This window comes from Piliocolobus tephrosceles, chromosome 14, assembly GCF_002776525.5.
Source record: "Piliocolobus tephrosceles isolate RC106 chromosome 14, ASM277652v3, whole genome shotgun sequence".
NCBI lineage: Eukaryota > Metazoa > Chordata > Mammalia > Primates > Cercopithecidae > Piliocolobus > Piliocolobus tephrosceles.
Window position 1 is genome coordinate 97109042 of NC_045447.1, and position 13335 is coordinate 97122376.

The 13335-nt window shown below is 44.6% G+C and overlaps 1 protein-coding gene across 4 annotated transcripts in view; it reads right to left on the bottom strand.

Annotated features, from left to right (window-relative positions):
- FRMD3 (FERM domain containing 3) overlaps positions 1-13335 on the bottom strand; it is a 299285-nt gene that overhangs the window by 41613 nt on the left and 244337 nt on the right. For all 4 annotated transcript variants that reach the window (XM_023213431.1, XM_023213428.2, XM_023213427.1 and 1 more), the window contains 2 exons: positions 4939-5013; positions 4576-4644 (listed from right to left, as the gene is read on the bottom strand). In XM_023213431.1, the coding sequence (XP_023069199.1) occupies positions 4576-4644; positions 4939-5013 (144 nt within the window). The remainder of the gene's footprint in view (positions 1-4575; positions 4645-4938; positions 5014-13335) is intronic.

The window sequence follows — 13335 nt, forward strand, 5'->3', positions numbered from 1 at the left end:
GCCAACTGACCATGACTTCATTTAAAGCAAAAGCCCACCAGCACAATTGAACTAATGACAAATATAATATCTAAATTTGAGTGGCCGTCTTCTTTTCATTTGCAAAGTGGTTTGTATAAACATTACCTCATCTTTTTCTCTCAGTGTGTCTTGCCTATAAGACAGGCATGGTAAATATCATATTTGCAGATGAGAAAACTGAGACTCAGAGAGCTTATGTAATGTGACTAAAGACGCTTATATGGGCAAACTTAGGACTCAAAGCTCAAAGCCAGATAATCTGATTCCTGGTCCAAGGCTTTTGCTGTGCTCCACATTGCCTTTCTGTGTGATTTGGCCTGCAATGTCCCAGAGGAGATTCTGCTTGCTACCCCTACTGTCCTCCTGTTTCTGGCTACATGAGGTACCACTGTGTCAGGCACTTTCTTAAGTACGTGGAGATGTCCCAGTCGGCTTCCACTCTGCCCTTCCACCTGAACTCCTGAGGTAACTGTGTTTATGCCTGAGGTCTCCCTAGGCCAGGCTAGGATACGTACCATGTTTCTCCAATCTCAGAATCCATCTATTAGATGACTCTGCAAAAATGTCTGGCCCACTTTGCAGCCCACTCATGCATGTACTCCCAGCATAGAATGGTCTCCAAATGAAGTTGTCATTAAGAACTCTGTTGAAGTAGAAAGGTTTCCTTTGGGAACTACAATTATATTCTAATACTGGCAAATGTGGTTTGAATATACTTTATCCCATTTGTTTTTCTCATTGTGCTTGTAAGATGGGCAAGAAAAATACCATATTTACAGGTGAGGAAACTGACATTATGTAACTCAACTAAAAATTGCTTATACGGGCAGACTCAGGACTCAAAAATGGTAGCATAAAATTGTGACTAAAGTGAGACTCCTGGAGTTCCTATATCCCTCCTTGAAATTAAAAGAAGTAGTGCCAGCCTCTAAAAACTCCACCTGGAGGGATTTTAATGTGAATGTATCTGTCATATTCCAGTTTTTCATTTTTGGATGAGAGATGGTAGTAATATTATCACCACCTCATATTTCTATGGCACTTTATAATTTTTAAAGCACTTTATTTTAATACTCATAACAGAGCCTAGAAATTGGGCAAAGTGATGTTGTAAATCTCGTTTTATAGATGAGCAAGATGATGATCTGAGAAGTGATTTATCCAAGGCCATACAGCTGGCAAACAACACAGCTAAGATTAGAGCCCACTCATGACCCCTACACAGGTGCTTGTGTCAGGTACAAATGCTGCCTCAGAGTGTCTGCTGTGGTGGCTGCTATGCCCAGGTGGCTCACACAACCAGCCCTGGGCTCACCAAGCTACAGCCCTCTGCCTCAATGGGCCTCTGGAATGAGCAGATGATTGTCACCCAGTGGCCAGATCGGGAGGGTTTTCATCAATGACGATCAGCAAGATAACATCAGAGTTAGCTTCTGCTCCTCTTTTTGAAGAAAAAGAAAAATTCCAAGAAAGTGTTCTCAGTCTGCTTCTGTTTCTCCACATAAACACACACACCTCAGCAGATGTAGGAGTCTGTGAACTTGGCATTATTTGAAGAGTAGAATCTCAGAATGTGAAGAAAATTCGCTAATTAAAGCCTTATCACCACCGTTCTAGACTATCACCTCTGAACACCACAAGGGAAGGAGGGCTTATTACTACATTCTCACTTTTGACAGCAACTTCAAAGAAGCCAAAATAATTGGAAAACCAAACAATTGTCCAAGAGGAACAACTTCCTACCACACAACCAGCTACTGGAATGGAAGGAGGAGTTGCCTGCATGAAGGTTTCACACATCACTATGGCTCTGACCACAACGCTATCTCTGGGGAGGTTGAGGTCCCTGGGGCAGCACCTTGGACAGATCTCACATCAAAGAAAATGACAGGTGCTGCTGTCATCCCATACTCCTAGTTCATGTATTCATTCAACAGCTATATATTGACCTCTACTATGTGTCAAGCACTCTGTTAGGTGCTGGGGGACATGGAGATGACCAAGATAGACACGGTCCTTTCTTCCCAGAGATTGCTTTGTAGCATTACATTAATCAAATTCTTCCTGGTGTTGTCAGAGATTTGCGAGATGCTGCAAAGAACCACAGAGGCATCCTAAGGATGTGAACTCAACAGTCTTTCATATACCCACAGGGAGATGGAAGAGAAAGATCATGCAAAGCAGGTCTCAAGGGCCCCTAGGTCCTTGTTTGCAGTAATATGTTGGGAGATTTTAGAAGATTCCAGAAAAGGGAAACTATGATTTGGTGGATGCCTCAGTGTGTATCCACTTTCCTCACACTCTGGGTTTCAGTCCACTCCAAGAAAAGTGCTTCACTCCAGCAAGCCTGCTCCCTTCACCCTCCCACCACCTGATACCAAGAGCCTGGCTACTCAAAGTGTGGCCCATGGACCAGCTGCATGGCCATCATCTGAGAACATGTTAGAAACGCAGACTCTCAAGCATCACTCCAGGCTTCTTGAATCAGAATCTGATTTTAATAGAATCCCGAGGTGCTCCCTGTGCAAGTTACAATTTGAGAAACCCTGAGCTAGAAAGCCTTGGTTTCCATAAATTATTCAAACCAAAATTTACAAGAGAAGCATTTTAAAAAATTATTTGTTGACCTCATTAACCATCCAAAGATGGTAACTTTGAGACTCAGAAAGCCTTATCTTTTGGAATATGCTTTTCTGAAAGTATACTGTAAAAACAAAGTTTCCTGCTTTGTGCTACCAGGAGAACTCCCTCAGCATCAAGTATTTAAGATCAAATATTTGAGCTTCAACCTGAAAGAATAAAATTCATGCTGAGCCACTTGGGGTAGTTCTGCCTCCACTGCCAGCTTCTAAGAAAATGCCAGGTGTTCTCAGGGTGCTACAGAGAAAAGAGCTGAGAACACAGAAGCAGGACACTGGGGTTCTAGGCTTAGGTCTGCCATCAAAAAAAGTCAGGACCTTGGATAAATGACTTAACCTGTCTGAGACTCAAGTTTCTTTGTCTACAAAACAGAAGCATCAAACCAGGCAATCCCTGAGGTCATTTCCAGTTCAAAGATTCTGAAAGGAATGAAATGATATATTTTATCATTTCCTCTTCATTTCTGCTGCATTGAATAACTACAACTCGGGGAAGAGGAGGGAACCATAAAGATTTTTCTCATTGGTGGGTAGGCTGCAAGACTCTCAGGATCTGCTCTGACATGCCTGCAGCCAAGGTGCTCCAGCTTCTCTAATCCTGTGGTCTTCTGCTTCCTACAGTGCGATAGCCTGGTTTTGCAGACTTTCACATTACACCTTCTCACCAGGTCACCCCAAAGCAGAAACAAATTTTCTTCTGTGCATGTCTACATGGGATATCGTGTCAACTGCACTTCTGCTCCCCAGTGTGGGAGAGAAGTGCCATCTGGATGCTTCTCCAGGCTGACTTAGCCACACTTCTGTGGGACCACAGCCTCCTCCTGCCCAACAACCCCAAGAGACAGGGTGGGGAGGCACCCAGCTCACTTAGTCACCCTGGAAATGGACGAAACTGGGAAAACCCAAGCATAAAGGAAATACCTCTGGGTTTCAAAGATGGGGAAGAAAGGGCAGGTGCAAACCACTGTATGGGGGACTTCCTAAATAATTTAGCTCATAGTGATCTTTCCTTAAAAAGTGGGAGGCATCATGATGAGAATGTTCAGCTTTAGATACGCAGCATATTTGAGGTTTAGGATGGACAATGATTTGTGTAAATTGTGGTAGTGGGAAGTCCAACATGGCAAGAAAATATTTAATTCTTAAGAATGACTGCACATCGTCACCTTAACGGCGATGTGTACTCTTGAGCCAACAATGACTAAGTCCTTCTTTCTCTGCGTGGCCCTAGAGAGTAACACCCCCATGAAAGGTAAGCCTGGATTCAGGCCAATAGGAACCAGTCAAATATGATGAATGCAGGCGGGAACAGAGAACTTCTAAGAGGATGAGATGACAGAGTTTGGCCAGGCAATGGCCCAGCATCCTGCTTGTTCAGGTGACACTCCAGATTTAATCAATGACTCCCCAAAGAGCACATAACTCAAAGTGGAGCCCAGCTGTGCTCATGCCATGGCCCAGCCAAATCTGTCTGAGTGAGATGTCTAAGGAAGTGAGAATGTCCTTCTTTAATGCTGTATATCACTATGCAAAGGGATGTTATAGGGAATTTGGAAAAGTCAGCTTTTAAAGCCACTTGGGGCCGGGCGCGGTGGCTCAAGCCTGTAATCCCAGCACTTTGGGAGGCCGAGACGGGCGGATCACGAGGTCAGGAGATCGAGACCATCCTGGCTAACATGGTGAAACCCCGTCTCTACTAAAAAAATACAAAAATTAGCCAGGCGTGGTGGCGGGCGCCTATAGTCCCAGCTACTCCGGAGGCTGAGCCAGGAGAATGGCGTGAACCTGGGAGGCGGAGATTGCAGTGAGCCAAGATCGCGCCACTGCCCTCCGCCCGGGGCGAAGGACACGCCCCCCTCCAAAAAAAAAAAAAAAAAAAAAAGCCACTTGGAACCCGCAATGATCATCCACTCACCTGTGCACCTCAGGAGGCTCCCTCTGGATCTTGGAACTGGCCTCCACCACCTCTTTGGCAACTTTCCCACTGCAAAAGACAGAAACACATGTGTATGCACACATACTCAGAGAAGAATGGGAGAGGTATGCACAAGTGTCTTTCTGTTAACTTCGCAGGGGTCTGGCCCAGCTACAGCAATCATGAGGGGAGAAATTACAGTAGAGTTTGAGGGTGCCCTGTGAGCATAAGAGCAATGGAGTGAAAATGGAAGACTCAAACAGAGGCAAAAGCCAAAGGCCACTTATTTGCAAGCAAAATTTTGAAATTTACGTGGCTGCCCCATCCCTACCCCATCACTGAAATGGAACCATTGGTACCCACCTATATCGAAATCTACTTCCTTTAAAAAATATCTTGCTGCTTGATACGGTCTTGATCTGACTGGATTTTGCATACCTTTAAGAAGAAGCAAAGCACAGGTGGTAAGGACATTGGAAAGTCCACTTACAACATGCCATAGAGGTGTGGCGATGGGGTATTTTTGCTGCGAGAAAGAAATGTAATTAACCTTGTGACTCAGCCTGCATGTGCACACACAAATTAAAAGAAAAGCTTCACAAAAGAATAGTTACTTTCACTAAGTGTATAGGATTCTAATATTTTCTATGCTATTTCCTTTCACTCTTTTTAAATTCAAGACCCACATACTGGGTTTCATTATTCATTAGTGGGTCACAACCTGCAAAAAGGACTGGGTACTGATGATCGAAGGAATTCTCCCCCACTTGCTATCTGAAGATATGGAGAACAGGGAATTTAGTGACATGGCATCAGTAAGTTCATGGTTATTAGGGCACTTTGCTGCCTATTCTTGTATCCTCGGTGCAGCAGCAAACAGCTTCCTGGCAATGGAGGTCACTGACTATGCCACGAAGAACTCATTGTGCATTGCCCAAGTGAGGGAACAAGGGTCCCGCATCCCCACGGGAATGGTCACTGGCTTCTGTGTCACCATGACCCAGTGCCCTTTAAAGGAACCCACAGTGGTAGATGACTAAGATACACAAGGCAGAAGCTACCCAGCCAAGAACTGATTCAGCACCTCTGAGCCCGACTCGTAAATAAGAACAAAACAACACCGCTCTGAAAAGCAGTCTAGAGCCTGGGCTGCCGGGAGGCTGCGCACAGGGCACTAAATTACTGTGACAGCTGAGGATGGCTCTACACCACTCACGTTAAGCCTTGTACAATTAAATCTAACAAGTTAGAAAGAACAGGCCTCAGAGAGTTCAGCATCATTTAAAATATTGATAGTCACAAAATCTTAAACACACACAGACAAAATCAATACGATCTATAGCATCCTGAGCAAAAACACGCACAGAGCCAGGGAAGTTTCAGTGCAGTGATTCCCACCGTTGAGCCTCTTGAAGCTTCCTTTATTCACTCAGCAATTATTAACTGAGTGCCAACCCTGCTCCACACACCAAGGTGAGTACAGGAAAGACACATGGCTGATCTAGCCTGGGGGCCAGAGAAGGTGCCCTGAGGAAGGGACATCTGAGCTGAGATCCAGGGGCTGGAAGGTGTTAACCAGGACACGGTGATAAGCGGTGGTGGATATACCCAGCAGAGGGCCAGCGGGCACAAAAGCCATCAGCCTAAACATCTGGAGAACTAAAAAGACTCAATTATTCTAAGTGAAGCAACTCAGGAATGGAAAACCAAAAATTCTATGTTCTCACTTCTAAGTGGGAGCTAGGCTATGCATACGCAAAGGCATATAGAGTGATATAAGGGACTTTATAGCCTCAGAAGGGGTAGGGTAGTAAGGGCCAGGGCTAAAAACTACACATTAGGTGCAATGTACACTAATTAACAGGTGCTCCAAAATCTCAGAATTCACCATAACATAATTCATCCATGTAATCAAAATCCACTTATACCCCAAAAGGTACTGAAATTTAAAAACAATAAACAAAACACATTTTTAAAAGACTCTTTGTGCATTTTCCCATGTTATTATTACTACACACACACTTTTTTTTTCTTTTCCTAATAAAGAAAAGTGAATGTGCAGATGTACAAAGTAGAACAAGGGAAACTTGGACAGAGAGTGAGAATCCAATTTCCCAGCACTGGACCTTAAGCGGCCCTCGTTAAGGATCTTGGTCTTTATGGACAGAACAACTGAAAGCCATAGGAACAATCTTCTGCAAAGAAGCCCCTTCCCACCCACCTGTGTAAACAGCCCAAGATGACACAGAAGGGCACTGGCCACAAATATTAAACAGGGAGGGTGAGACGGGCAGGAGAGGGCACAGGCCTTGGCAGGGGGATACTGTCAGGGCAGGGCCCAGAGAAAACAGTGCGGGACCTCTGAGGACACACAGGGGCACATGAGAGCCATGGTCTTGGGGGGTCCCTGCAGTGTGCTGGCTGGAACTTTCTTCCAGACCACACCCACTCACGAGGCTAGAAACCCCCAGCAAGCCGCATTGAGGTGGTCCCAGCTGTGCCCTCCTCCTCCTCCTATGAGGACATGCCCGCTCTGGGCCCATCTGCACCCCCTAAAACTCCCCACCAGCCCCACAGAGCTGTGGGCCTGACACTTCATCTACTGAAGCCTGAGAAGAGAAAAGGAAGATCGCCTCTGCCCTTTCCCCGTCTTCTTGGCAGGGTTGCTCCCAAGTCCTTTAAAGAAGCTTCGATTGTTTTTTTTTTTTTTTTCTTTTTTTTAATTCCAGGTTCCTAAAGATTCTTGGGACACAGTGGTCGGCAAAAAAAGAAAAAACAAGACTGAGTTTCTTAATTGGGTTTTTAAAATTCGAACTCAACACTTTGCCCATTCTACAGAAGCGACACGTGAAGCCGGTGAAGCCGGCACAGGCGTGAGTCAACTTCCTGGCTACTCACAGCGTGCAGGGCAGAGGCGGTGGCTCTTTTTCACTAGTCTGGCCTCAGCTCTGGCCCTTCCAGGCCCCAGGAGGAAGCCACTATCATCCGCTCAAACCCAGACTGGCCTCTTAGAGGGAAGTCTCAGTCTCAGCACTCCTTCCCAAAAACCCTCAAAGTGACTCAAAAGAAGTAGGTCAAAAGATACATTTCACAAAGAAGGCCAGTAGCTGTCTGCTCAGGATGAGCAGAGAGAAAAGACTGTGCTTCTTTCTAGCAGCGGGTTCCCCTGGAGGAGTAGCTGCCGATGGTCTGATTTGCTCAGAGACAGTTGCCCGAGAGCATTCCCACGAATCCCCTGCCCTCCCACATGTCCAGGTGAACTCCCAGAGGGTTTCAGTTGAGATTTTTCATGGAACATTAACAGGGAGTTTATTCTGAGAGCTCAAATGACACCCACGCACTGGGAATTGGGAAACAAGGCTGTAGCGGGGAGGGCAATGGACAGAGGAGAGAGAATGGTGGCCGCGTTAAAGTACATGAATCCGGAGTACCAGTTCCCAAACCTGGCTGGGCATCAGACACCTGGAATAGGTATAAAAAACACAGATTCTCAGGCTTTATCATGAGAGATTCTGATCCAGTGGGTCTGAAGAGGGGCTTGACTGTAACCAAGCACCCTAAGGGGATTCCAAGAAGTCCACTTTCATTTAAGAACTTCTGTGCCCCAAAATTCTCCTAGGATGACCCAAGAGGTGACATTTCACCTGAAAGAACAGTGGTCCAGATTCCTATTCACATCTGGTTCTGTGACTTTGGTCATGCCGTGTGGCTTTGCTGAGCCTCGGTTTCTCTACATGTTATTAAAGGGGGAGGGTGTTATAATATTTCATGGTACTCTCAGGAGGGTTACACAAGAGTAAATGATTTGAAAGCACCTAGCACATACCTGCTCATTATATAATAGTTTCCCTCCCTCCTTCCTCCCTCCCTAATATCAGTCTCAAACCCCTTCATCACCTTCTCACTATGAAGCTACCAAAGCCAATCCTCTAAACTATGGAGGTTCCAGAAAACCATGTTAAACTCTCTGAAAGCAAACCAAAGAGCTCTAACTCTAGCCAAAATGTTCCAAGCACTCTGTTTACCAGACTCTCCCATCCACAGCAAGCCCAGGGAAGAGTATTCTTCCCACAGAAAGCAATGAATTCACAGCCTCATTGGAACCGCATTTCGCTCTCCTATGGCCTTCTGCCTTCCTTTCCACTTGCCCTCTCCCACTTCAATCTCCAGCTCCCCATCAAAGTCCCAACATAAGAAGTATGACTATGCTCAAACATCTGACCTCACAAAGAAATCCAGCTCATCTCTGCAGGAGCACACCTCCCCTCTCCCCAACCTGCAATTTCTCCTCTGAAACCTGCTATTCCAGGGGCTTGGATGAAGGTCAGGATAGGTACTGGGCGGACATTGGGTGGTGCTCGAAGAGGCCACCTCTAGAATTAACAACACAATTTCCCATTGACGTCATAATTTAGAGCTCCTAGAGTAACCATAACAATAACAGCATTTACTACTGAGCCTTTAATATGGGCAATACCCCATCCAAACACCTTTAATAAACAATTCCTTTTATCCTCATGGCTCTCTGCAAGAAGGAAGGAATCTGCATTTTCACATAAGGAAAGTAAGGCACAGAGAGGTTTCATCACTTTACATGGTTCCATGATAGAAGCTGCAGGAACCAGGCTATAAATCCAAGTCTGTCTGATTTCAGTATTTAAAAAATCATGCTCTAGTCCTACTGGCTCTCAAACTTTAGTGAGCAACAAATCACCTGGAAGGCTTTTTAAAACACATGTCTCTGATTCAGTAGATTTGGGGAAGAGCCCAAGAATCTGCATTTCCAACAATTTCCAGGAGTGATGATGCTGGTTCAGGGACCTGATGGGAGAATCACTGAACTAAAGCAATGTCTTAACCCCTCAACGGCACGTTAGCAACAACTGGGAAACTCTTAGCACTGCCAATACCTAGGTGCCTCATTCCAGATTCAGATTTCTCAAAATAACAGCTTCGTCAAGATACAATTTACATACCTTAAATTTCACCCTTGTAGATTTTATACTTTGGTGGGTTTTAGTATAATTCATGAAGTTGAAAAAAGAGATTACAAAAATCAATCACCACTATCTAATACTAAAACATTTTCATCATCTCCAAAAGAAACCCCCTGTCACCACAATGGGCATTGGCAGTCACTCCCTGATTACCCTCCTCATCTCACCTACTCCCAGCCAAAGCAACCACTCATCTGCTTTTCATCTGTATACATTTGCCATTTTAGATATTTTATTTCAATGGACTCATGCAATATATGGTGCTTTGTAAATGGTTTCTTTTACTTAGCATACTGTTTCCAAGGCTCAGCCATGCTGTAGTATCAGTTCTTCATTCCTTTTTATGGCTGAATAATATACCATTGTATGGATATACCATGTTTTGTTTATCCATTCATAAGTTGACGGACATTGGATTGTTTCCACTTTTTGGCTATTATGACTAATGCTGCTACGAAGGCTTGTGCACAAGTTTTAATGAAGACCCAGATTCTGCTTTAACTGGGTCTGGGGTAGGATACAGGGACCCATAGCACTGGTATTAATAGTTTTTAAAAGCTCCTCCAGGAGATATTAATGTAGCCAAGATTGAGAAGTGCTAGTTTAGAACTTTATTACTTGGAGTGTGGTCTACAGACCCACAGCACAGTATCCCCTGGAATTTATTAAAAATATGGACTCTCATGCCCACCCCAGACCTTTTGAATCAGAATCCACATTTTAACCAGCTCCCCAGTTCATTCATGTGTGCATTAAAGTGTGAGAGGCACTTGTTTAGGGAGCTAGTCTGGGTTCTTACCTACCACGCATAATACTATTCCTTTGACAAAATGTACACCAAACTCTGAATAAGAAATGTACTAGGAACTGCTTTTATCCCCTGCACACAATTCCAAAACAAATTGGGAACAGAGAGTGTCATACAGCCTCAACCATGTATCCAGTACACTGCAAAAAGTGTGAGATAAAGACGCTGTGAATGAAAACATCAGTGAGCCCCTGAATCCCTCAGTGCGTCCAGTGTGCTTTCAGTGGACCAGCACCCAGAAACAGTGAGCTCTGGGGTTGGCAGCACCAAGATAGACCACACATGGTAGAAAGGAAGCTCTTAAATGGTGAATAAGGCTGTGTTGGAGATCCCCTGGGGTCTGGAGTAGGCGGGAAAACATCAGAGTTTCTGCGTCTGGGCTCCATTCCCAGGCAGATCTCAGAGCCAGGGCTTTCAAAACAGATCTGTGGCCCTTGGCCAGCTGACAACCAGCAAGTGCATTTGTGTCCTAAAAGCACACTAGGGAATTTGCAAGCAGAGGCCCCGGGGCCTCCCCGCTCCTGCGCAGGTGAAGTAAAAATGGAAGGAACAAACCATTCAGGAAACAAGATCAGGACCTTGCTCTGCCAGCTGAAACCATTAAAATGCAGGGCCAGCAGGACAGATCTAGAAGCAGGGCCAGGACCTCTGCCCAGGGAAGGATGGGCACAGTGGAGGAAGCAGGCATACCCCTGAGGTTACCAGAATCAGAGCCTTCCAAATGAAAAGGAGTGGGCTCTTCATCCAACTGCTGCTCAAAATACTCTAACCGTTCGCAGAGGGGGCAGTAATAGAGCAGCAGCTTCTGCTTATCAATGGTTCATATGCCTGGCAGAACTGAACACAGCAAGGCAGGTAATTCAGTCTCATTTCAGAGATGAAAAATAAAGATGAGGCTCCAAGAAATTAAGAGCTTTGTTCCAGGCCACACTGCTATAAATGACAGAGTCAAGATTTAGAACCAAGCCCACTGACTTCCAAAGCTCACACTCGTTATGCTATGCCCAGTGGTGCAAGCAAATGCACGCAGGCCAGTCCCAGGCCCATTCATTCTACAGGTGAGGAGGCTAAGGTCAGACAGCAATAAAGTGACCTGGCCAAGGTCCCACAGCTGGGTCAGAACAAGTGATACTTCCCCTCCTTCCTCAGGAACAAGGATGATTATGGGATAATGGAGGAACAAAATGTTCAGGCAAATCTCAGATCGCTATAAACATTCAGGAATAAGAGGAGGGTAGCTTGGTTAACTATAGCCGAAGGTCCATGCAAAGACTGGTCAACTGTATACAGTTTGTCACTGGTGCTCACAGCTAAACCCTTCAAGTCTTCCGAAGCATCCACAAGTGACTGGAAGGGACTTCTCCAACATGCCAAGTTGACCTACCTAGTTCATGATAAAATTATCAGAATACCTTCCTTACTAGCTGCCAGCTAATCTGCTTACCCAAAATGTGTAAAACATTTCCCCAGATTGCTGGGTTTTTCTCTCCCTTTCTCCTCTCAGTTTTGTTTTTGCCTTTATTTAACTCTGTCTCCCAACTGACTTCCTTGCATATGGTAACGTGCATGAAATAGCAAATGAATGTCTCCAAGTTATTCTTTGATATGGACCCGGCGATTTCACTAAAGTATCTTCAAGGCTGTGCCAAAGTCCTTCCAAGCAAAACTTGCCGTGTGCCTCTAAAGGAAGGCCTGTCTGCTGGGTGTTCTCCTGTATCACCCCCTCCCATAGGCCTGTCTGCATGTAAAGAACAATCAACCACACCTATTGCACCTCTGTTGCCTCTTTTGCACCGATCAAGCCCTCCGTGTCTGGCCCCAAGACCTCCTGGTCCCTGATCATCTATCTTTTTCTATCTCATCTATCTTCTACTCCAACCTTGTAGCCATTCGTGTCTTGCAAAATGCATCCTCCACGTTCCTGCCGTGGTACCCTACTGGAGCTGGGATGGCCTTCCTCCTAGCTAAAAGGGTCTTCTACCTCCTAGCTCCCCTGGCAGCAAGGCTCACCCTCTCCTCTGGATTCCTCCCTAGCTTGTTTTGTTGTTGTTCATTTCCCTCTTGGTCTCTTACATGAAATAACAATCTCCTGAGGACAGGAACCACGCCTTATCAATCTGAGCTAGTAAACATGTTTTCAATGCCTGAGATCTTCAGGAAAGAAAAAGAAAAGCAGAACTTAGTTCCTGCCCTCAGAGAGTTCAAAGTGATTACAGAACTGACATGCTGGCATGTAAAAATCTACAATCCAATAGAAATCTTGGAGAAAGGAACAAGGGAGAGTAAATCCTCAGTGAATATATAGCTTCCTTTTGGCATTGATGAAAATATTTGGAAATAGAAATGATGGTTGGACAACATTTTAAACATATTCTGCCACTGAATTGTACACTTTAAAATAATTAATTTTATGTTACGTGACTTTAACCTAAATAAAAATAATGAATACAGGTTAAAAAAAATAGAGATCAGATCCAGTACAGATACATAGTATAGATATATAAATTCTGTAATAAAATTATGTTATGATAGATCTTGTTTTTGCCATGTTTCTTCGCTCCATTTATTAATTCCCTCATATGCAAGAAAATATTCACTGAAAATAACTAACTGAACATCTCTAAGTTATCCTTTGACAGGAAACAGATGGCTTCATTCAAGAAAGAACAGAAGAGTTCCAAAAGCTTAGGCACTGAAAACCATGTGTCAGGTCCTCTAAAAACTAAATATAGGGTTACGCTATGATCCAGCAGTTCCATTCTAGGTATATGCCCAAGAGAACTGTCCACGCAAAAACTTGTATCGAATGCTCATAGCAGCATTACTCATAGTAGCTAAAAAGAGGGAACAACCCCAGTGAGCATCAACTGATGAATGGATAAACCAAATGTGGTCTATGGAAACAATGCAGTATCATTCAATCATAAAAAGGAATGAAGTACTGAGACATGCTAT